The 26,476-nt window shown below is 43.3% G+C and overlaps 1 protein-coding gene across 1 annotated transcript in view; it reads right to left on the reverse strand.

Moving 5' to 3' along the window:
- fgf14 (fibroblast growth factor 14) overlaps positions 1-14,123 on the reverse strand; it is an 84,556-nt gene extending 70,433 nt beyond the window's left edge. The window contains exon 1 of the mRNA XM_040200628.2: positions 13,189-14,123. Within this exon, the coding sequence (XP_040056562.2) occupies positions 13,189-13,396 (208 nt within the window). The 5' untranslated portion in view covers positions 13,397-14,123. The remainder of the gene's footprint in view (positions 1-13,188) is intronic.
- Positions 14,124-26,476: the final 12,353 nt, after the last annotated feature.

Below are 26,476 nucleotides of genomic sequence, written 5' to 3' on the forward strand. Positions count from 1 at the left end.
GGGGATACTAAAACCGATTGCCATTGAGACACAGCTGATGACGCGGGGAAAACAGTCGTTATGGGAACCCTGCTTTTACGCAGCCAGTAAAAAGAAATAGGAATAAAGGTCTCCCCAAAAGGAGACTTGAGTACCAAGACCTCTACTTCTTTACTAAAACATACAATACTTATTTTGGGGTATATTCATTTATAGTGTCAGCAGGTTACAATCTGGGGGATGTCAGGATCTCCGATCCCCCCGAGTTGGTTGATGAGAAGAATCGCAGCACGTTGATCAATTAAAGTCAAAAAGTTAACATTTATTTAGAAGAGAAAAAGATTACATGAGCAATTCTCCGCAGATATCTGGCTCTAACTATTGCTTGCAAGCAGGAGGTCCAACACACCAGCACGTAGCTCAGCGCTCCGTGTAATGACGTCTCCGAGCAGTAAAAACGCTGAGTTTTTATACACATGTGAAGAACATTCTCCGTGCCAGCTACGAGAAGCTGCAAAGCAGGTTGAGATAAGAACCCAGGTGAAGCTGAGGATAGCACACAAACACACACACACACACACACAAGATCCTCCTCAGTGGCCGGTGCAAATCATAATTAATTGACATAAAGTAAAAACGTGGATCCGGAACTTTCGTACCGAATAAGATATGAACCAAGGCCATGGACAGAAGTCCTTTGTATTGAAGCATCTATGAGATCGAGTTGACCGCCCTCCCTTCTCAGGGCACAGCTGCAAAGCAACATTTTGTATCATGCTGCTCTTTGCACATCAGGGTCAAATACAGGACACTTGAGACACGGCTTTAGCACAAACAATGTTATAATATATTTTACCAGTACATCTCACAGGGACCAGCACACGAATCTCCATCAAATGTCTATTTTTCATCATGAACAGTTTTCATCATTGCTTTAGATACAACAGGTGAAACCTTTCTTTGTCGTCCCACTTAAATGACGCGCTGTGCCCTTGGTTATACTGTATTCTCCATATTGGCCTGATGACACTAATCAGGCAGAGAGAACGAGAGAGACGGGGCGCTTCCTGCTCGGCTCGTCCCGTCAGCAGGGAGCGCGCCCAGATGACGGACAACAGTAATAAATGAGCTACGGGCCGACAGTGAGTCATTCAATTACATCAGCAATCAATCTTAATCAAATTATTCAAACGTACTTCCAGCACAGGAAAGACGCAGACCAAGTAGAACTTGCTTAGTGCCCCCCCCCCGTCTTCTCCCACCCATCCTCACGCTCTGAAACAGTGCAGCAGCTAGCATCTCTCTACAGCAGCACGCTTCTGGCTGTGTGAATCTGTAGCAACACGTACAGTGGCTCAAAAAAAAAACACACACACACAGACAGACACGCTCACACACACCAGTGTGTTCAGTCTGGTGTGTTTGATAAAGGTTGAAGACGCCACATCCCCGTCATCAGAGCCACGGGGAGCAGGAAACCAACCCCCCCCCCCCCCCCGTGCATCGAGCGTGGCGACGAGCTGATGCGACTGCATCATGTTCTGCTGCTACGTGACGGCCTGGAAACCACATCGCTGACAACGTGGATGGATCCCCCCCCCCACCCATCCGCGTATGACTGAACAAAGCATTTTGTCTGCATCATAATGACTGTATTAGAAACTGACACGTCCAGAGCCATTTCTTTTTGGTTTTCATGATCCACTTCAGTGGTCCGTCACGTTCATTTTTCTACAGTGAGCGTTTGGTTTCCTGGATTCCTTCCTGGGATTTATTTAATCTCATTTGCATCTGTGTGTGTTTTCCACCACTTGGGCTCTGCATTTCCATCAGGCCCCATCAAGCGCGAAGCTCCCCGACTGTCTTTCCCCTGTGTACCTGCGGTGCCTCCAGTTCTCAGAGCTGCACACTCTTTATGACTCCTTCCTCAAATGGAATAATTCAGAAGCACATTGAAACTGTTTTTTGTTGTCATCTGATTAAAGCCAGTTGCAGATCACCTTGTGTGCCAGCGTCCCGTCCACGCACCTCGTGCAAAAGATTAGGATCAACGTTTAAATGCACCACAATTTTGGCAGAAATTTTGACTTCTGCCCCCCTTGGAGAGAACAGTCACCTCTTCTGACCCGATACCTTAACGGGTGGTCATAGAACGCTAAGACACTATTAATGTGGTTGGATTTGAAACTGTTTCACAGCCACCATAGATTACACATAAATAATAATTACGTTCGGTAGATAGATAGATAGTTATGACATCACATTATTTACAGTGACGTGTAGGTCTCTGTATTAGTTTAGTTAAACCTACTGTGTGACTGTACTAGAGCTGAGCCAATGCTCATGCGACCTACAGGTCATAGGTAAGCAAAGTGAAATAGCTGAAGATGCACTTGTACGGTGTTGAATTGTTTTGTTTTCTACACAAGCTATAAATCAATGTGACCGAGTCGCAGTAACACACACATCTCCAGTAAGTGCTTTGGGGTTCGATGAGACAATGGAAAAGCAAAGGTCTGTGGACTACAGAAGCAGCTGGCGAACCGATATGTAGAAGTACACTGAACATGGAAAGACGAGGGATGTGGCGTTACGGAATGTTTACACCAACACATCATATCGGGGCCGATTGATCAAGCTCAATTCTACACGATACGCTGGGACATAAATGATGGTTTTATACTACTGATGCCATACACATACAAAGGATGACAACAGTCACTTTCCCACAGTCTGGCATCTGGGTATGTTTTCATCGTCATGCCAACAAAGCACCACCCGGCGTTTCTGTCAGCCGGAGCTAAATGGTACATTTTCAAAAAGACTTCTCCACTACAATCACACAACACAACGGCGCTGGTATCAATACCAATGCAACTTTTCCCTGCACATTTTGTTCCGCTGTCACTCTAAATGAGGTATAATGAGACATAATGTATATAATGAAGTATGATGACTACATAGTAGCGAAGAATGCGGGGGAGTAAGAAAATAATACCCGTCTAAGACCAGTTCTTGCAACGTTTCCCAGACTCTTGAAGATAAGTCACTGAAAGCTTTCCACTGCTGTGTTAAAATATCAGCTTTATTCTTCTTGTAGTTAATGCTCCAAATAATGTGAAATGGAGTATCATAACTTAAAAAGGGCCCAGTTTATTCCCTCTCTTTTTTTGTTAGTGGAAAAGAAAAACAACTGTAACAAAGTGTATTTTTGTTAATAGTCAACATTAACTTTCCCAATAGTCACACAAATGTGTTGTCTTAAAGACAATACGGCATCATCATCATTCATTGCGTGTTGATGGACAATCTGTTATGTCTTTACCAGGACAGGCTGAAAAGAAAACAATGACGTAATGTTCAGACTCAGTTTTACTAGCTCACGTAACACAATGGTGCTGGCCTTTCACTTCATTAGTCTTCTTAAAAACAAATGGAGCACGTTCCAGGAGGTTTATTTTCTATGATCAATTTCAAAATATCAAAAAAGACTAATCATCCTAAACTAAGGTGTTTACAATTACAATTTACAATGATTTACAACAGCTTCCCTGAAAATCTACAAGCGTGGAGGAGCAGTCAGTGTTTGTTAGTTTCATCCATAACCACAATATTCACATACTTGAAGAGTCATTCCTCCTTTAACTTCTAGAACGACGCACATGCTGGATATACACAGTGGGGATGAGAGACTATGGGCAGGGGGACGTGCTCACTGGGACGTTTACTGAGGTAATGAATCAAGTGACAAGTCATTTTCTCACAGACTGCATAGGATGCAATTTGACTTGCGAGCCAAAGAGTCGACCCCTGACGGCCATTAGAGAGAATGCATGTTTAAGGCACTTTGGTATTGGATCCATTCTTCAGGTCCGAGGTTGCAGCCCACACACATACAGGGATTCAACGTTTGCCACCCAGTATGATCAAAGGACTGCCCACACAGCAGGGATCAAGTACAAGGGGGCCAATAGTGGTCTCCATATTGTGGCGTCTACACATGACACATATTGGCAGAAGGTTTAAATCTATGCTGATTATCTAGAATTGTCACAGCAATGGTTTTCTGAAACTCTGACACAAACACTCTCTGCAGAGACAAAGGCCTCCACACGCTCGTTGAAATGTTCTCATCCACTTTCGGTGTCAGACTTCGATGGCATACAGGTAGGAATTTATTACATCTGCGCTTGTATTATTTCCGTAATGAAGACGAACTTCAAAAAAGGGTGCATCTGTCGCAGCTCGTTTGTGTGAGTGTGCACAACTGTTCAAACCTCTGGCCCCATGAATCAATAATCCCCCCCCCCCGTCTAAGTGCGTTATTCTCTCCCGCTCTTCATCTCTCGCTCTCATCACTTTGTCACTTTATGGTGGATGGCGGCGCAGTGCTTCAGGAGCTCAGCGGCTCCTCTGGGATCCTGGTTGAGATTTGCCGGTGGTGTTTGGGAGAACCTGTTTGAGAGTTTCAGTTGCACCCCTGCTCCTCGGTCCACAACGGCCATGCCTTCGCTCACAGGATGAGCGGATCTGTCCCACGGCTCGTGCTATTATAGAGTCACACGGTGATTTATGAAGCCTGTAAAAGATTAACGGGCCAGATGACATAGTGGGGAAAGGATATTCATACTCTCTTGCTTGAAGGACTGTTTTGATATCCACCTTAATCTCCCCAGTGTTCCTTATAAATAAACGGCTATCAAACATGATTCAAGCCCTTGATAGATCTCCGGGAATCCTTGAAATACATGTTAAGTGGTGAAGTTTTTCAGATAATAATGTCACAACCTGTACGTACACTCTTGACCCATTCCCCTACTGTGTGGAGAGCCAGTAGAGGACAGTGTAGGTGATGCTGCTAAGACCAGCGTGAATACGTTGCCATGACAACAACTGGATGTTGACTTATGCGATTTGTAAGTATTAAGTAGTTGAGGTTATGCAATTCTAACACATTTTGGTTCTTGTTTGTTTTGTTTCAAACTGTTTTTATAAAGCCAAAAGGCTTTCGTACTCATTATGATAAACAAGCTTTTATTGTAGTAACATGAACACATGACATGGAAGATTAAGCCGAAATGGAGTCTGGTATCCTGCTACTCAACCAGGAGAAGAAGGGAAAATGTATTAAGGTAACATATTAAATGCTGTTGTACGTGCTGCAGTTAAGGGACAGAGTATTTGGTTTTGTGCTGTTTGTGCATGAAGCTGTTTTTATGAGGACAATATTAAACATGGAGCTCAGTAAGAAAAGCTGACTCTTTCAGTCAGTGTGGATACAGGCAGGGAGTGACTAGGAATAAATAGCTCTATACTCCATACACACAAAGAATGTTTCTTTATTTCCATGACCCAAACATGGATCTTCAGTTGTTGAGGATGTAGATTTATTCATTTAGTTAGCCGTCATTGGTGCATAGGAAAGGAATTACCAAAAGACAGCGTTCTGACTCAGCTTACTTAGCGTAATTAGCCAGCTAGCCACAGCTAATAGAAGCCAATAGAAGCTATGTCAACAAAAAAACGCCTCCTCTATCATTTGAATAGCGAAGCGACGTGATCCCACACAAACAGGTAGTAGCTAAACAAATAGTTCCAACGAAACGTTACCGGTCGGTCCTGTTGAGACAAAACTTAATTGCCGCCATGATGATTTTCCAGAGTCATGGGATGTGTGAGATAATCACAGTTAGCTGAGGGGTGTTCTGGTATTTTATACAGTACCTCTTTAAATGCAGCTTCCGGGATTGTAGTTCATGTTCTCACTGGTTGGCCGTTCAAATAAAAATGAGCGGAAAAATTGTGTTGAAGTCGTTCCATAGTTTTTGTAATACTATGGTCAACATTTTGCTCAATATCACTGACCACAAAGAGACTGAGTTGAGAAAGAGGACAAGAGAGATTACCGAGAACAGAAGTCAAACTGTCAGCTGCTGATTTAGAGCTTTTGTTCCCACCATGACAGCAGTTATGTTCAGTGTTCTGTATATTGCATATTGACAATCTAATACTACAGCAGTATCCGTTACAAGTAATCACATTATAATAACAAAAGCTCTTCTTTTGCAAATCTTTCGGGGAAAGGAAAGATTCGTTAGGTGGTCTCACAAAGAAAGACGGAACCTTCTAAAGCTGACATCCGGGTTATCATAGTTTATGCAAAACAACAATAGTATATCTAATGCATTCAGTTTGCTAAGTGCAAGTAACAATAAGCGTAGCCTATTTGCACCATTAGCTAAAAAACTAAAAAACATCCTCTGGGCTTTATCTCCATTTGGACAGACTGACTATTTCCCTGTGTTATCATCTAATATGACCCCAAGAGCTGAGCGAAGATGGATCAAATTAGTCAAGTTGGCTTTAAAGACCAGACAGATCAGCTCAAAAACAGGCTCTCAAATGACGATGATCTTTGCTCTGCTGAAAACGACTCCTGTCTGGTCTGCGTGGGCAGTTTTATGATCTGAATGTTTTAACCTGCACAATTTCTTTGAGACAACTGTGGCAAGCAGAATAAAAGCTGTACACAGCATAATCAATATTTTATGTTGATAAGACAAACTCGTCAGCAATCATTTGATCATTTACACATCTAGCTACTATGGAGCAACACAAATTTGGATTAAAGTGTTTTGCAATTGGGTCAAAGTATGTTTTCTTCAATAAAGCATGATATTTTAATAGTAAATAGAGCATGAAGCAGGGTATGCTTAAGGTGGGGCTACCTTCATATTAAAAGGTCTTTACAGCTGTTTTTTGTTTACATTTTGTTTAACCTAAAATGTCTTAAATGGCTGAAACACCGACATCAAGGCTTTAAAACAGCATTTTAGAAAACCAATGGGTCACAGTGATTTTCTCTAGTTTAAATCTTAAAACAGACAAATCTCGGTCCAATATTCCCTTTATATTTACCTTTGTTTTGTCCTGAAAGGAATGTCTGGCTCCAAAACGCACTGTACCTTACAGCAAACTGCTGACATTGTCCGTCTTTTGCTTGGTGCTGCTGCGTAGACACAGTATGGGGGGGTTTTGTAAGCCACTACTTTTTTGCCAAAAACAGATGCCTTCTGCGAATGGAAAAAACTGAACCCGAAACTGTAAAACGGTGGGCGGTAAAACAAAAAAGTGGGCCGAAAGACTTACAGCTGAGAGGACCCGCTGGGTCGTCTGATCATTTTATGTAGGTTCGTCACTTTCACGTGAATAAAGTCATTTGAACATTGTTGACATGAAAATGCAATTACGTTAGCTTTGAATCCAAAAGCACAATTTACAGTGCAGTACAGTGCAGAAAAAACACAAACAGACATAATGTCACTCTTTATACAACATGACTTAATGATGTCCTGTTTTCAAAATGATACCATGTGTCGTAAAAGACTCGTCACGATCGACTGCTTCAGTGCATTTCCATTTTTTCATGCACACCTAACTGAATACATCTCTAGTTAACCACGTCAAACATCAGAGGACTAACAAAAGATGGCATTCATCGCAGGACCCATTACATTCCACCGTGTCTCTCCCATCATGCATGACCTTGAAGCAATAGAGAGCAGCTCTGCGTCCACTGACACCATCCACCTGCTGACCCAGTGGGCGGTCGCCCTTTGAGACCCCAAACCCAGGACCCCATGTCCCACCGTTCCTCTGGCCTCGGCAACGGGGACCATGTGGGAAGAATCCAGAGCATTTTGGGAGATGTTTTGTGGAAGTAGTACAGACATTAATTCTATCTCTCTCTATACATATATTATAGGGGTCTGTGTATGTATTTGCCCTCTCGTGTGCATTGATTTGTATGTAAACTTCATTGTGTCGGTAGGAAAGCTGCCCGGAACTTGAATGTCATCACTAACTGCAGGTCATATTTCACAAGAGCATCCCAGAGAATGTACAAATTAATCCAGTGTGGAAAGGTACGATGCAAAAAATCTGAAACCGTGTTTCCATTTAATTGTCAAAGTGAACTTGAAAATCAAAATTACTCAAAGAAGGCAATAAGAATGTAATTTACTTACTGCAATATCTCTGTATGAAACCTAGCGACATGCCACACTAGTTAGAGGATTGTATTTTTAGCCCAACCGAGTTACTGTTTGAATCCAACCCATCCCATTTGATTAGACTGCTACATAAGTTACACTATTGTGGGTATGTAAGATCTTTTAAGTGTAGGGAAATGCTTTGAAAGTCTAAAGCGGGAATGATTTCGTTAAAAGCTGAAGTTGAATACAGCTCACGTTCTGTGGTGTTAAAAATGCATTAAATTAAAATGCATTTACATTTTCAGATTATCCGTCTCTGCTCAGCAAAGAACAGAAAAAAGAACAATGTATGAAGGTAATATGACAGCAAACCGCATTTAGACATATGAACACCGTATTAGGGCTCATTTAGTGTGCTTAGCACAATCACTATCACCAGGCTAGACATGAACGGTGTCCAGTTTTATAGCCAAATGCATGCAGATTGTGTAAAAACCCTTTTGTCCAAACGAGTGCCTTTTGTTTATTTATGTCTCCACATCTGCACTGACTTTATGATTTTAGGCGGTTCAATAATTTTGCATCTATAAATTGATCTCTGAATGGTTTGTGTGCCTCAAATATGCTCTTCACATTGCAGGGTTCCTAGCACCAGTACGGGGTTGCAGTTCAATTTGCAAAAGTTGCACATTTTCCCATTTAAAAAAGTCCAGACCTTCCCACACTGCGCAGGAACACTGGGGTCAAAGCTCCCGCACACCCATGGAGCAAGCAAGAGCTACAGCTGCACAGCGCAGAAGCTACGGTTCGGCCTCCCGGCTCTGTCACATGCAATAAAGTTGAGTTTCACTTGATATGCTATGAGCCATCCTCACGTGGATAGCTGGGTTTTCTGTGACCTGCGCTGTCACTCTGCTGCCAGTGAGCTAATGCAGTGCTGCTCCGAGGAAGCCACCTTCTGACTTTGCACGCCCACTGCCATTCTGCTCATTTGGAAAATGTAAAGCCAGAGAACAGATCGAGGTAAAGATGTTTCGTATGTGGCAGAATGTGTCTGCTAACTTTGTCTCCCAGCATTTAACACAGAACACTCCCTACGGACCTCGGCCAGTCAACTTAGCCATGGGACCGTAGACTGGACATCAGAAGCAACGTAGTCATGACGTCATCTGTAGGTTTGACCTCTGGGATTTAGCTGTCGCCACCTTGGATTAAAGGCGTCATCCTGTTGTTTTTTGCAACCAATGAACAAAAGTTATCATACATGAAAGTGACGTAGAGTATATTTAAGTATAGTATACGTACAAGGCTCTGGTAGTAAGCCCACCCTAAATTATAGTCTGCCTCTAAATAGACCATGTTTCACAAAATAAACATCATGCTGTATTGAAGAAAACTTGAAACTGGCAATTGAGACCATAAACTAATGTTTATAATGTTTACTGAGAGAATAAATCACGTGAGAAGTCGGGACATTTTCTCAGAGGTCATTCAATCAAACTACACTTTAGCTACTCGCTTACTAATACGTAGCTAACATTAGCTTGCTAACTTGCCTCATCGTGGTTATAGTTGTCAACTGCACGCCTGGTAACAACCACAAAAAGGTGACAAAGCAGCACTTTGAAAAGCTAACACGTGAGGGTTTTAAATGGTTTACATGCATTGGGTTATTTTTTCTAATCTCATAACATTTATCTCATGAACAGTGTTTTTCACAGCATGATGTGTAGCACTTTGTCTCTATTGAATGACGCTCCCAAAGTTTTAAGACGATAACTATGCGGCCATTTAAAGACTCGTCAATGCTACATGGGCTGCAGGGCAGAACTCACTGCATCTCCATCCCTTCACTCCACTAACTCATCACTTAATTGTCTTAATGACTTAATGAAGTATTTTCACTCAGAGACTAATGCTGGGAGTCAACATTAAAGGTTGCCAAGCGCTGCCAGGCGGACCACACTGCAAACCTGGGGGACAAAGAACCACATAGATTTGCTGGGATGCACTGACATTGCTGAAAGAATATTAAATGTAAAAAGATGGCAGGACTAAAATGCTCAAAGTGACATGCAAAAATGACACAACTTTGACCCAGCGTGTTCATTTGCATCAGAATACAACAACTCTTTTACCAAAACACCAAAGAGTGAATGCTTGGGTGTCCATAGAGGGAGCATACCCTTTAAACAATGCAATGTAAACCATGGATTTGCCTTAAGCTACACAGAAACACTGCATATGGTTTATTTACTTGAATATATAGTCCACACACATCCACCTTGTTTGTGCATCAAAACGACTTAGCACCCAGTTTAAAACAACTCAATCGTGAATATTAATTTACTGCTTTCCTGTAGATTGAGTGGCAAATGAACATTGCAGCGTGAGGGACATTTAAACTGATTCAGGCGGACGTTATCGGTGATGACAGAGAGAAAGTCAATCGAAGCAAAACATTCTGTAACTACCGCTGCGTTTTTAGAACACTGGAGGCTTGCGAACTAAACGCAGTCGCGTGTTGTCGTTTTTTTAATCACCTATTAAAGGAGCTGTATTTTACTTTATGAGTATTAACATAAATGACACTTGCAAATACACACATACATCTATTATAGGCCTACAAGAGTTACAGTATATGGATAGTATCTTTAGCTATGAGGCTCACCTCCACTTGTTAAGACCTGTTAGAGGCAATAGAATGAAGACATCTCTACATAGAAACAAACAGATCTCACCTCATCCTGCACTCGATAGGTAACTATTAACCCACAGGAGGGGAAAAAACAAGTGGCACCTGCTGGATAATGGTCACGTCTTTCAACAATGGTGATGTGGAGTCAGTATCCCTAAGCCCTACTGACTGTCAGTCCCATTCACGCCGCCCAGCTGGCTTAATCTCTCTGTGTTCTCTCAGTTATGTTGTGTTACTAAAAATACAGCGAAAGAGCTGGAGCACTGAATCCAGGCTTATTGCAGGCCCAGTGTGCATTATGCTGGAAACACCTTGCCTCTGCCGACAGATGATTATCGGTCTGTGACAAAGGGTTCTAGAAAATCCTCGGCGGAACCTCCTGAGAGGCACCGCACCTCTGCAGCGATTTTTTACTCGACAGTGTACAATAAATGACTGCTCCGTTTTTGAATCATGCAAAAGAGCAATGCTCCCCACCGACACGGTCCGCGTCGCGGCCTACTTCATTTGCCCGGGGAACCACTCGTCGACCCGCTGCTTCGGCACAAACCCTGCGCCCGCACCAACAGTTTAACAATTTAATAGTGAGCCTTCAAAAGTGAGCAAATCTCACTTGGAAAAGGCACGGGGCATCAAATCCCAGGCACCTGACAGCGAGGATCGGCTTTGAGCGATGGGCTGCGCGGCGGTTGGCAGCATTTAGGGAAGTTTAGTGTCTTGGTGCGGCTTTTCCACTGAGCAGCAATCAGTCAGCGATCACCCCAGAGCCCGCTGTGGCTTAGCTCCAGATTTGGCCTTTCATGTGATCAGCGTTTTTACATTTCGCTACAAAGAAAAATACAAGCCAAGCCTGGCAAAAGTGGCAACACTTACTATTGTTTTGTAGATACTTCCAGATCATTTAGATGAACATTTGGAAGAGAAACTACATTCGGTTGGCAACACATTTTATTATCTCTTTTCAGGTCCCGAGCACTGCTCCCCTAAATCAACAAAGGTGGCAGCTGATAATGGCATGGCGCAGTGCTACGAAAACAATATGTGGAAGCCATTTATATGGGAATATTTATGAATTAAAAGTAATTCAAACCAATAAATGGGTATTTAATATGAATGTAATCTAACCTAATAATACAGTTTTTCTCTGAGGTAGCAGGCCAGAAAGGGGATATTCGACTGGTTACGTTATATATTTGCAAAGTATTTATTGTGTGTCCCTCTTAATAGGGTTGTCCCTGGAGTTTGGTGGGAGTCTTAGAAGAATCTGGAAAGATCTACAAATCCATGCAAGGACCAGCGAGGGTTTTCCCAACATTTAGCTTGCATGGCTAACGTCAAGATATCATTTATTTCACATAGAGAAATAGTGACTCTGATGTATTAAGACTAGTTCTTCCTGCATTAACAGAACAAACTGACATGCCATTAAAGGGAGACAGAATTTCATTTTTCTTGAATAAATACCATCTGAATAGTTTATTTTGTCTCCTGCAGTGCCAGCCGGGCCAAATAGTCTGACTTCAGTATGATGATCTGCTACACTGCAGATGCACTGTACCGCCGCTGAGCACATCATCTCCAGACCCTCCAACGTGGGTAACAAGTAGCCAGGACCACATGCTGTCCACCTGGGGCTCTGCTTCTATCCAGCCGACACAGCAGCAGCCTGTTGAGATAAACAACCTCAAAGCTCTGCGCGTGTTGGCCTACATCTAATTAGCCAACGCATTTAACTAATGAATGTTGCTGTGACACTCAATACGGGGCAATGGAGACGATGGCGCCGGCTCGAGTGCGGCTTGTGCGTTAGTGCGGTGGAGCGCGCGCTTTCGTTCTACGCGCCGTCCCCGCAACGCAAACGTGCACTCGAGTTCTCGCCAAGAAGCGCCGTATTTCTCCGCGCGCCGCGCGATGACTGTCGGCCTGCAGCGGCCGCGCGAGGCGAGTCCGTCTCCTCCGGCCGCCTGCAGCCCGTTTTTATGGCCAAGTGGTGATGCAGAGAAGGGGGGGGGGGCAATGCTGCTGCGGTAAACCCGCGAGTGGAATAATATGAGGGTGTTGTGTGTGTGTGTGTGGGGGGGTGGAATAAAATCTAGTCCATGCGTGTGTCTGCGCGTCGGTGCGCGCGCTCGTGTGTGAGAGCGCTATTTAAAAAGTTAGTAGATCATGGTGCCGTCCGTGGTGATAGGTGGGAGAGGGAGGGGGGGTAAGGGAGCTGGGGGGGGGGGGTTATGTGCACTGTGCACTGCGCGTCCCCAAAAACCCAGGGCTCGCCGATAGCGGAGGCACAGAATAAGTTGGCGCCCCTGCATGGTACCACTCGCTGCATCAGTAGATCTCTTACCAACACAACCATCAAACGAATAATGCAGATACACGCAGGCACGCACAAACACACACACACACACACACACACACACACACCCACACACACACACACACACACACACACAGTCTCTCGCGCACGCACAAAGCCGGTTCACAGCCAAACGGAGGCATAACGGGGATAGAGCTTACCACTTGGATTCTTGGTTTTCTTAAGACTCTTGCCACAAAGACACTGCAGCATATGCGTTCCTTTACTGAAAATGTTCCAAAGAAACCACATTGATTTGGGCGAAGAGCAATCCTGTGGCTTAAACACCCAGATATAGATGAGATCCTTGCGGTTGCATAATAACACAATTGGATCAGTTCTCCGGGACAAGGCGACCAATTGCACCATAGAAAAATAGCTATGTCCAAGTCCTACAGCGTTTGCATTTACGTGGCAGATATTCGGTGTCTGTCAGACTTCGCAACAGCGGTGTGTTTTCTTCTCCTGCCGGCGTGCAAAGGATGCCTCCTCAACTAGTCGATGATAGAAAACACACTGTGTAAATTGCATGTGTCGCACCGGGGAGGAGACGGGCCGCCGGTAAACAAACACACAACTAACGTGAGAATAGTGGAGCACGGTGGCTTTCCGCGAAGAAAACCATCGCCTATTAGTTCATCACTCTGAGGAGAGGAGGGTGGATCTGCACAGCATCAAAAGCCAAGGGAGGATGCATCCTATGCACTGACTGCTGCAGTGATAGCCACAACAAGACGCCACATTGCCGGATCCGTTTCCAATCTCTACGCTTCTTCTGTGTAAAAAAAAAAAAAAAAAAAAAAAAGAACCTGCTGCTGCTTTGGCTGGGTCAGATAACGCCGACGTCAGTTCTCATTTCCCAGGAGTCCCACACCGCAGCGCTTTCCGTTTAGGACCAAACCGCTTGTAGGGGCTTGCGTGCCCGTGGTTCCTGGCGCGTGCGTTTTCTTCGCTGTTTTCGTCGGGGGGTTGATTTCACCTCCTCGAGCCTTTCAGCACCTTCGCCACTGGCATCTCCAAAAAATAAAAAATAAAAAAGTGCGGCGCGCCTACAACAACATGTGCACGGGTGTCGTCCGACGTCGGGACCTGTGGTGGAGAGAGCCGCGGAGGAGGGGTTACATCCAAACACCCCCCCCCCCCCCCCCCCCCCCTCTCCATCACGTAGCACGTGGGTCCTGCGCCGTCATTTCAGTGATGCTGCTCCAAACACTTTTTGATGACCGGACGGATGATCAGAGTCTCATTTGTCGGCCCGAAGGCCGTTTCGACGCCTCGGAAATCACTGTGAGTGCGTGTTATTTCCACGCGTGCACTGCTCGTAATTCGCAGCCGTCGTACTCGTAGTTGACGTTTTATTTGCCCCTCGGTTCCTCGAGTAGTCGCAGCCGGTGCAGGTGTTAAGCGCCACCTGCGATGAGGACTCGCTGCGCTGGTGTCAATGCACCCTTAGCATGACGGATGCAGCACCGCGGGGTGCACAGGAGCACACAGGGGGGATTACTGGTACACAAGGACCTGAATCCATTTAGCTGCAGAATTAAAATAAAAAAATATAATCCAGTCACCTCAACAGAATTTAGAGAAAAGACAGGATAGACATTTAAGGGCAAGATAGTTTACTATTTGCCTGCTGCTGTTTTGTTTCCCTCGTCCCTGAGGACCAGGGGGCTGCTAGTGTTGTTGCTCATGACGGCTGTTTCCTCGTGACTGCTTCTCTCTGAGGATTTAAAGGTTTTTCCATCACAGACAAAGTGAGAGGAAGACATTGTCCTCCCCTGATCATGTCTTCCCTCGGCAGGCGGATGGCTGCGTCCTTGGTGGAAACTTTCACCCGAAGCGCGCACAAGAGTTGATTTGGTGTTTTTTGATATCCAACGGTCCTGCTCCTCCTCCTCTGTGTTACACATTGTTCACATCTGGGATTTAATGATCTTTCAGCGTGACCCCCCCCCCCCCCCCACACACACACACACACAAATAGAAGAAGTCTGTGTGTCTGCCAGTGTTTGGAAAGGGAAAAAATGAGCTACTCATAGCACCTGTGATCGGGGTCAACACTATATTAGCGTTGACCCCGATCACAGGTGCTAGATACTGTTTCGTAGTAAGCCATCTCCGTTAGACTGCACTACAAAGAATACTAAATGAACAGCGTTATGTCCCCACACAGAAAAAACAACCTGTTTACAAAGCTTATTTTTTAAAGTAGGTCTGTGCTAACACGGGAATAGAGCATCAGATGAGCCGATTGACTCCAATTTTCCATATGACCTCCAAAACCATCATATGTAGCATGCATCTCTGCGACATGTGTGACATTCAAATGATCTATTTTTTATCATTACATCCTTTCTTTGACAACTGATGACACGTTACAGTTGACTAAAAGCTTTCTGATCCGATGCAACGTTGAGTGAGCAGAAGGCCGAGGGTTCGGGCCAACGACGTTCACCACAGTACAGGAAGCTCCATGCCGGACTGGAGGGGTCCATTAACGGGGGCGGGGGGGTTCGTCGTGTGTCCATCTTGGAAATACGCCATTAATGAACTTCAATCACCTAGTTTCCTGGTGCCCAGGTCGTTACAGTTTTCTGCAATAACTGGTTCCTCGGGCATGTGGGCCACAAAAACGAAATGCCTCCTGATAGCACCACATTGTAATTTATTGCCAAAGTTAGTCGTACATGGGATTTGACATGGCGTTTGGTGCATAACATTGGACAAAAAGACCATTAGTCTTACAAAGGCCAAACTGTACAGAATGATTGGTTTTTAAGAGGCGACCCTAACAACACACAACTGGTCAGACACCAGGTGAGGGGTATTTTAGTGTCCCGGCAGGTCAGGTTGGAGCAGTGCACCGCAGGCCCCCCCAGCTCTCTCTCCACGGAGGCGTCTGGTGTCAGCCTCCCTATCGATCGGTGCCGTGATGTAAAGCACCATCGCACCCTGGAGGATATCGTCTGACGATTTTGTCAAGTATCATTAGAATACTTCGTTTTGATTGCCCCGGCAGCCGCCTGGCAGGAAGTGGCTCCCTCAAGAGTTTTTAACGGCCTGTTTTCTCCCGAAGGGGAAGAATAACTTGATTTCAGATGCACAGAGAGAAACGGGTTCAAGTTTTACTCGAGCGGTTTCAGTTTACTCTTTGACCGGGTTACCGTTTGGAAATATTGAGAGGGATAAGTAAAATGTAAAGCTATTTAGAGAGCAATCTGATATCTGACATGATACTTTGACTGTTACAAGACCTATTAGTAACAATGTGCACACACATCCTATAGAGCATATTTGTATTTGAGATGAACTGAGTTGAAAGGTGGAGCCGAGCATTATGTTAACATACTAAGCTGATTTCTATCGTTTATAATTTGTAACTTGACGGTATGAATTCGCACACACATCAATTGCTAGTAATAACCTCAAAAGCTTTTTAATGAGTATTTCCTCCCATATAAAATCAACCAGTGCCTCAGGGCTGGGTGAGATATTTATTAAATCAATTACCTGATATGAGACTCGGTAATGTCTTATATTTTTAGTTCCTGGTTTCAAAAGCCGCATTGCAGGAAAGTGAAGTAATTTTCTGAAACGCACCACACTTCTGCAGCTGTTCTATTATTTGCATTTTAATCACATTACTGACGATTATTCCGAAATAAAACCCTCTTGTCAACCCCTCAATATCATTGCTGTATCGATATCGAGGTTTTTAGTCAAAAACAGGAAACGGAACCAGCTGATTGCTCTGCATGCGTATCACGAGAGCCGCTCATCTGAAAACCTTCACACAGACTCTGCCGTTGTGTGTGTATGAAGCAATGCACCTCCCATGACGTAGTTGCATCCCATAACAGCACTCGGTTATGTGCCTCAATTGGGTGCAAAATCTCACACCAAGATTGCCGGACAGCGAGAGTTTAGAGCAGCGTGGACACCCAAGCCTGAGAAGACAGACTAATAAAGCCTCACTTAATGATGGATAATGATGAGATGAGTGTGATTTTATTGGTTGTTAAAGAAACACACTTGGTGAAAGTTCCTGAAATAGTTCACGTCCTCTAAGGTTGGACTACACTGATGTTCGTCTGCTATTGACTTGAAGTAGGCCGTAACCGTGGACATCAAAGCAGTGGACTGCAGTGTCGACAAACAGAAGTGTAATTCTAAAAAAAAACGTTTTCAACAATTTCATCAGTTCGACGTGACGTAATTCTGTTTTTAAAGCTTCATAATCTAATTGTGCATCGACCCGATCCTCGGCCGATGCTTTAAGGCATTTCTAGACTGGCACGACATGTATGTCCATGTTCAGAAGCAGTATTAAAACCATCCGCTCCCCTTCACCCAGCACGCCCGCAGCCAAGTCATCCGCCTATAAGGGGCCGAGCGTCAGCTCAGTTTGGCATTTCTTGGAGCAAGTGTTCACCAGCACACAGACAGCTGCTGTGAGCCCAGTCGTGACCCAAGACTCTGCACACACTCAAACACTCCTTCAAGATGTGCACAGCACAGCCGCTGGTGTTGAAGGACCGGAACTTGTCTGCCTCACTTGGCTCAAACTGCACAACAGCATTATACTTACTTACAGATATCAGTTATACTGGAATGTGTAGATTCGCATGCACACGCCGTGGTTATTTAATGTATAATATATATATAATTTAATGTATAATACACATGAGCACCCAGGAATGGTATCGGCTCAAAGGCAACTCCATATGGGATGTTTAGACGAAAACCTCTGCAGTGCCCTCACATTGTGACTAATCGGGCGGAAGATCAAATTGAGGAATCCCACACAAATAACAACCAACTCCTCTTTATCCATTGTGACCAAAAGTATTCATGATTGCAGAGAGGTGAGGGCAATGACAAGCCAGCCCACATCCAGTGCTTAAATGTGACTCTGATGTTGTTCACAACTATGAATGTGCTCCTGTTTCCTGACAACTTCACCTATTAGAAGAACGTCTGCGTCTTGGTTACTGGCAAGGTTTCTCGTTCCTGTTTCACGGATACAAAACCTGACGAAAACATAGTTTGTCTAGACGACTCTTGATCTTGATCCTGGGATGACTCAAGTAGAAGTAATAGTATTCAACTAAATATCGACTTGAGGAAGAGTAAAAAATTGTCTTGTGTGAAACTGAAGTAAGGAGTGAGTTCCTCCAGTAGATGTGATAAACTACGTGCTGTTTAATCTCTTCAAAGACTTGAAAACAGAGGTCCCCAAAGTCCCGTCTCATCACTGTGACTTCTCACTTACACAGAGCTGGTGAACAATGAATGTAGAAGTCTATATACACGGTACTTTAATGCAGAAAAAAATACATGTCTTCTAAAAACGTATTTTGCAAAACAACTACTCTTAGAGGTACAATTGATTGATTTATTATACAAGTAGTATGTCAGATCCAATTTCATAGATGTTCAATAGAACATTTTCCAAAATAGGAAAAGTGCATTGATTTTAAAAACTTAGATTAGATCTGTTGGTGTTTGCGTCAGTCAATATATTCGTAAATATATCCAAACATGTCAGAGCCATGAGATCATACGTGGTTTCAACGTGGTCTGAAGAGCATTGTCTATATTTGGAGCTTCTGCTTTGGTGCGAGGCCAGAAGGCCCTTCTCCTCGAGGTCACACAAAGCCGGAGGAAGGGCGCAGTCCAACGGAGCCAAGAACAAGTGTGCCGATATTATTTACAAATGCTACGTTTGTTAGTCATGCCGAGCATCTTGCTTGTGCTGCCGCTGACCTTACCCTGCCCTTCACTCCCCACACCCTTGGCCAAACTTCACCCAGAAGACACACACACACACACACACAGACAAACACATTCGTGTCTTAATGATGTGCAACGCCTAAAATAAAGCCCACTCTCAAATCATGCCCTTTTATAATCAACATACTGTTTTGCGTACTTATCATGACAATATTTCCCGTTCTTCTGCTTCTGCTGTAATATTTCTCAAGTCTCCTATATGTTGTTCTTTAATGTCAGTGAGTTGTATTGCAGCTGCTCTAACAGGACAGAAACATAGTCAAGCTAATGAACATACAGCCATGAGGCAATCGTGCGATTGATTGGTTCCTGCAGAGCCGGGAGGATAATCAATATTTCTGCTGTTTCAGCCCCTCTTTTGCTACTAATCTTCCATGTAGTTGACAATTCTGCTCTATACACTATCTACCCTGTACATCTTGGATAGATAGCAGAAGTCACAAAATATCATCTCGTGCTTCTTGTACCAGAATGAAATGCAGCACGCAAGCAAAAGCGACATGTGACAAACCACCGGGTTAGTTTGAGCTCCAGGTGCATGTTTTCCTCATGAACTACTTTGTGCCGTGCGGGATGATGCAGTCAACTGTGCTTTGTACTTGACCAGCCGGGTTCAATGAGCGTGGGAGCAGTCAAACTGGCTCACTCATTTATGAGCAGAGATACGGCAGATCACATAGCGCTTTAGCAAGCTTTTTTTTTCAAATGCTTCAATTTGCACACTTTGTGTTCAATAGCAGTCGTGGATGATGATGATGATGATGATGATGACGTTCCCGACACATTTTGTTATTATGCAGACTGAGGCAAGAAGTTGGACATTGGTTTGTGCACAGCCATTTTGAAGACTCACGTTTGGCGTTTCGTCTGTGACAGACACCCGTATTCAGCTCTGGTGGCTGTAGTGACCTGTCAATCACAAGGCAGTCCCGCCCTAAAGCTTAGCCTGGTTTGTGTTTTAAGGGATATACGGTATTTGACTGTTAACGGAACCATCGTTTACTAAATGAACATACTGCCGTGTGGAAGAAGGCTTTATACAAGTGATGGAGACCATCAAATTATCTTTACAATGCTTAATGAGGGAACCAATCAAGAGATAAGTAGAGTCATTTCATCAACTTCTATGCTATCTGACATATTTTTGCAACCAGAGAAGTCGCACCTGAACACAGATGTATTCAATTTATCAAAGTTAAGATTTTTTTTTTATCTATGTGAATAATTTAAACAACTTTACCTTTATAAAAAAAAAAAGGTTATATTTTCTTGTCGCCGATCGCTGCTAACACAGTGGTTAGGCAGTCCTTGAAGGCTTGGCCTCGGTTCAGCAGAGTGCTGTCTCTTAATAATTTATAAATCAGTGCCTCTAGACCAAGTAACAATGTGTTTAAACCCTCTATGATAGATGGATCCTTCAATACCTGGGCCAAGAAGGGATTAGTCACAATGCACCATTTATATGTTGATGATGCCGTTGCACCATTTGCGCAGCTCAACATTTTAACTCTTACTTCTTTAAATACCTGCAACTGTGCAGCTTTGAACCCTCACACGCTGCTCACTTTCCATTGTTTGCTCTTTTTTTCTCTCGCTCTCCGTTTTAGAATTCAAGTCCTGCACTAAAACGAATAATGGCAAATCTACCGTCTTATACAACTCCTACAATCTAGAAGCGCCCGACAATAGACACTGGGAACAAGATCTAAACACAGAGCCTTCTGACGACACGTGGCAAGACACAATACATGAAACTTCCATCCCAGCTGTGATTGCTGAGGAACAACCCCCAGCAATCACATATGTTCTTCGGGGGGGTAATCCATATTCTATTTCTACTATGAAATGCTAATAATTAAAAGGGAGCACAGTCAGGCTGACCTCTCAAATGTTCCCAAATTCAATTCATCAGTCTTTCAATGTCAGCAAACATTAGCTCTTGACTCTCAACTCTCATAATTCAGAGTTCTGTGCCTCTCGAAAGCACTTGAACAGCAGAGGCTTTCAAATGTGTTCACAGTAGTTCAAATAAAATCAAGGTTTATGAAGTGTTTTCGCTTTCAAAAGTCGATGGCATTTCTGTATGAGGCAATAAAGTGATTATTTCTGCTGCAAAGGTTGAACAAGAAAAAAAACAGGATCAAGGTTGTGTAAATTTTGAACATCTTGAGGGACAAAGAGGAGGCAAACACACACAAAACAACACATGCTTACTACTATACAAACAAAACAACAAGAGCGATCCTCATAGAGGATCACTTAGAGAAACTGTTTGTTTTTGTCAGGTTTCATATCCGTGAAACAGGCACGAGAGACCTTGCCAGTAAACAAGACGCAGACATTCTTCGAATAGGTAAAGTTGCCAGGAAACAGGAGCACATTCATAGTTGCGAACAACATCAGGGTCACATTTAAAAGAACAAAATCTGGGCATAAACCTGAGTTTCTGTTGGCTCACTGCAGCCGATTAGTTCATTCATGTTAGAGTCCTCGGTCTCGCTCCCCCTAATTTGTTATCCTCATAACTCCTTCCACTGTTATATAACGGCACTGTGGGTCTTTTTTAACTTGTAAAGACTACGTCGTACATTATTCAAACCCTTTCATAGCACGGATCTATAAAGCCTGCCTGGGTTTGAGCATTAAAATGGGGCAAACTTCTCTGCATTCAGGGAGAAAGTGCATCCCGTGTGCTCCAAACCGTCATCAAAAGAGACACTTAAAAGGGATAAAGCCTATTTTCGGGTCAAAGCACCCGTACCTCTGCAGCTCGTCGGTATTAATGGAGCGTCGGGGCTGAGGGTGTGTAGCCTTGGAGTCGTTAGCTATTCTACCACCCATTAGCTGGAAATTGTATTAACTTGATTGTGAGTTTCTAGTAAATCAAGTGTGACGGGTTCTCAGATGTAATTAGAGCAAAGGTTTCATTAACCAGGGGAGCTGCATACCGTTTTTTTTAGGGCTTCTTTTGCACACCGAAGGGCTGCTGATAACCCGCCCATATGATCGCACAGAATTTATGTCACGTTTCCTGTTTGGATATGAGACACTGTGTTTTCCATCATAGCTAATGGCAGAACAAGGACATCCTCAGAGGAAGTAAGCCGTGTGCCCAGAGATGTGTCTAATGCGTCATCAACCCCCCCATGTGATGGATGATCGCCGAGTGTGGATCTCCTCACGGGACCTGTTGACGTAGTCACTCTCCATCACACAGGCTTGCTAAAAAAATAATAATAATGAAACCTTGATCTCGACCCCCGGGGAATGCACAAACTCCTCCAATCTCACTTTGGGTCTGGCTACATGTATAAATAAATATGGGTGGTATTCGTCCCAATCAGCAAAGGGACACCAAGTCTCTGTTCACTAGCCGAAGTGCAACAAACGAAGCAATCAAGTAGATTTAAGATGAAACAATATAAGATAGGATAATGCTTTATTAGTCTCACAGCGGGCAGATTTGCATGATTACAGCAGCAAGGTGGAAAATGCAACTTCAGTAGAAAGAAAAGGTGCAGAAAATATTCAAATATTAAAGCGATAGAAAATAGATAAATCAGAAAAAACAACAAAAGATGAAAATACAATATAAACACCTTTGCTGGATTGTAAAAGCAAAGTACTATACTGTGTCCTTGTACTTACAAACGGCCTCCACTATATAACATATACTTATGTTACATAACATAATATATAACATAATCTGATAGGAGGAGGATTCTACACAATAGAAGCATCCCTTCGGAATGTTTATATTAATATACTCTATAAGATTTAAGATGTTGCGTAATCTGTAAAAAAACACAACTGCACACACACACACACACACACACACACACACACACACACACACACACAGCCTTTCTGTTATGTCTGTCCGCGTCGCAGCTTTTAACTCCCTGTACATCTCATTTACCAAAGAGACCGTCTTATTCCCACAATGGAAGATCCACTCTTCCCCAGTGAGGCCTTCCTGGAACTGGTAGCATCCCCTGCCAGGCAGGACATGGAAACACGCTTTAATAGCTTAACAACATCATTATTCATCTTCTCAATAGCTGATTGAGGCGACTATGGTTTTCATACATTTTACCTTCATGTTTGTCACAAGATTCAGTAACAATGGACTATGAATGGAAAGTGATTAACTGCTTTTTAAGATTATTATATGTAAACAAATAATTTTGCCATCAAACACAAGATAAACCGGTGTTTTTTAGGTAAGGTAAACATAGAGATGTCCTGTGAGGGATCAAGGTTTTTGCTTATTATTGGTTTGTCAGTTTGCTGGTAAATAAACGTAGTATGAGGTTGTGAACCTGTGAGCAGCCTTTGCTCCTCGTGTTCGTACCAGACAGGTTCTAGGCTCTGCGGTTCTGCCGGGTGAGGCCAATGTGAAAGTGTCTTAAAACATAAACACAACGGTAATCCTCGCGGTCCAAGATGGCGGCAATGAAAACGCAGAACTCGAGGCCTCATAGCGGCAGTCCACACACCAATGGATGACGTGCACTTCTTATATGCAGCGCGTGCTACCTGTGGGCTCATTCTAACCAGAGGAAAACAGATCGATTCTTTGTTTCAGGGGATTATTCACTATGATTGTTGTATTCCATTTCTGCCAATAAATCCCCTTAACGCCATAAAAGAACAGATCATAAGCACAACACGTCTACTCCAGGTTCAATATGGAAGAACCAGCCAGCTGGAAAAATCTATAGTGAGCGGAGGTTTCACAAGAGCCTGAGCGTCCTCTGCGTGATGTGCTGCAATTCACAAGGACATTTAATATGATTCCGAAGGTATCTTCGTTTGAGGTTGAATTCATTAAAAAGCACTGTTTTGTGTTTTAAAATCACAAAGAAAGACCACGGCAGGTTGAGAGTCATCCATCTCCAGGACCTACATTTTATCGGCCTTGCATCTGCCAGCTGTCCCATCAACGCGTCTCCTCTTTATACAACAAAGCTACAAATTGGACAGGTACGGTTTTATTGCCCATAATTCATTCACAAGGGCACTTCCTCTGCACCGACATGTGACTGTGACTGGAAGAAGTATAAAATAATGGGCAATTAATTGGCTTGTGAGAGGAGATATAAAGAACCCCCTTTATTAGAGCAATTTTGCAACAAATGCTGCCATTATAAACTACTGCATTGTTCTATAATATACTTATAAAAAGTACGCAGTAACAGGGAATGCACATGAAGGTTACATGTCGACATTAAGTTCATTTAGCCATTCTGAATCTTGTCACAGATTACATTTGACATTTAAACCATTGCATGTAAACTGAATTAGATGTTACATCATGGGAAGAAAGGGGCGACTTAATTATCTGTGTCATGAGTGCGTGGAATTTGAATTATTAACAAGTTATGATCTCCGTTGCACCAAAGAGTTGTCATAACCCGTTCTGGTCAGTAGGGGGAAATGTGGCATATGTAGATGTTCATTCATGAAGTCGTATCACCTCAATGGGATTCATTCAACAGATCCTCAATGGTACACGCCGTTGTGTTGGTTTGTCCCAGATAGTGGATACATGACACGATCAATAACAGGATACCACTGCAGTGGTAGACATTTCATTTGATGTGGTTGTCTAACTTTGCATGAACTCGATCCCTCTTGGTATGATCAGGCAGTGCAGTGCTGTTTTCTGTGGGTGTATAAACTGTGTTTGCACCGAGTGCATTAGTAGAAGTTTCAAACTGCTCCCGAGGCTGGTACTGTCTGGATGTAGCAAGAAAGGAGAAACATTCCCATGACCTCATTTATTTAATGCTGTCAATTTTGTATTCTTTTTTTATTAAATTAAATAATTTTGCAGTTCGTTTAACCATTTCACGACGAGCATGGTTGAGACCAAATATGATTAGATATGAATTTAGATCATTTGTGTCACCATTTTTACATTTTAGTTTGAAACGAGCACATTCAGTCTGTATTTCCAGCTTTGAACTGTGCAGCAGCTTATTTCACAGTGCCCCCCCCCCCCCCCACACACACACATCCTCACACCCATCCTCCTGCCCCCCCACCCCCCACTAATTAGCCTATCTCGGTGCCTTTATGCGTCTCTCTGTGTGGAACTTGCTAAACAAGCGCATCGTTTGAAACACTTCATTCATCTCCGCAGCCGCTGTCATGGCAACCGCGGATGACTGGCAGAGAACAGACCACAGTCTCTGGAGCTGGAATCAGCCGGGACGCTTCTGGGCACAGAAAAGCTGTGACATCCAGACGCCACAGAGTGGAGGTGAGTCGGGGGAGGTACTGGGTGAGGTGGCACTACTTTAAAGTGGATTAATACCTTCCATTTACAGTTTCATTAAATTCTACCTACGCCTAGTTTTTATTCAAGTTGATGATTCATTGCTTTATGTATATGGGTTTTTTGGACTGGTCTCTTATGGTGAAGACGGCCAAACCAAAACTAAACACAACGCCACCAAAGACCTATTGTCATCTCACAGTGAAGATGAAGAACAGAAAGGTTGCTGTTTTAAACTGTACTCACATTATGCCCATAAGGTGGCAGCAGATGTTTCAGTGCTGAATGAATAGTTCAGTGAATAATGTTATCTCAACCTGAACACTACGTATCATCAAGTTATTGCATTAAGCTTGAAGAAGAAAGATGCAGAGGGAAAACCGTATTCTTGTAGAGAAAATATTGCAGATCATGAGGAAAAGTGCAGAAGTTCATAACAAAAATTATTATGACAGACAAAAGGTCGGTTGAGGTTGTGGCCGAATTATCGGAATAATAAAAAAGAAGTACATAATACAGTGAAGCAACAAGTTGTATTGGTGAGCAATAAGGTGGCCCTCGATACTGCACAAGTCTGAAAGCCTGTGTTTATTCTTCATAGCAGCCTCGGCGCGGAGAAGTGACAGCTGGAGAATCAAATGATCCGGTTCCGTCCGAGCCAGTGCAGTGCTTGACATAATCAGAGGAGCTGGCATGAGAAGTGGCTCAAAACTCCCATAGTGATGCACAGTATTACCCATTACTCCCCGAGGCAGGGCACATGCCTGAAACGAAAGGCTCTGTTTTTGTTAAATAAAAGGAATTATGCACAATATGTCACGTCTGCACTCACAATGACCACCTAAACGGTTTAATATAATATAATGATTTTTATATGCCAATTTCAGGTACAAGGAAAACAAGGAGCGCAGTGATGACAAAAAAATAAATAAAAACAGGTTTGGGGAGTCAGTGCTGGTGCAACCATACACAGCCCTGCAAGCAGCAAGGCCAATGGAAAATTAGAGTCTGAAGAAAATGAAAAGGAGAAATAAACAAGCCAGAAAGAAGGTACAAGAAGAGAGACACAGCCGAACATAACAACATACTGCATCTGCGTATTACGTCTTGCAGGATACGCCTGATAATCCAGGTTAGATAACAGCGTTTTGTTTGTTTTGTAAAACTTGTTTTCATTCACATTAAGGACACTCATTGTGTCACCATAGGCAGTTTGAAAAATACATATTTAGAGTGAAACTGTATTAAATGTATTGCATTGTAAAATGCCATTTAGCACCATTTATTTAAAATTTAAAATGCCATTTATGGCATACAGGATTTAAGATGTTAAATTTCTGCATAGAACTTATGTGTAATATTCACAAAAACAT

This window comes from Gasterosteus aculeatus, chromosome 16 (genome assembly GCF_964276395.1).
Source record: "Gasterosteus aculeatus chromosome 16, fGasAcu3.hap1.1, whole genome shotgun sequence".
Lineage (NCBI taxonomy): Eukaryota > Metazoa > Chordata > Actinopteri > Perciformes > Gasterosteidae > Gasterosteus > Gasterosteus aculeatus.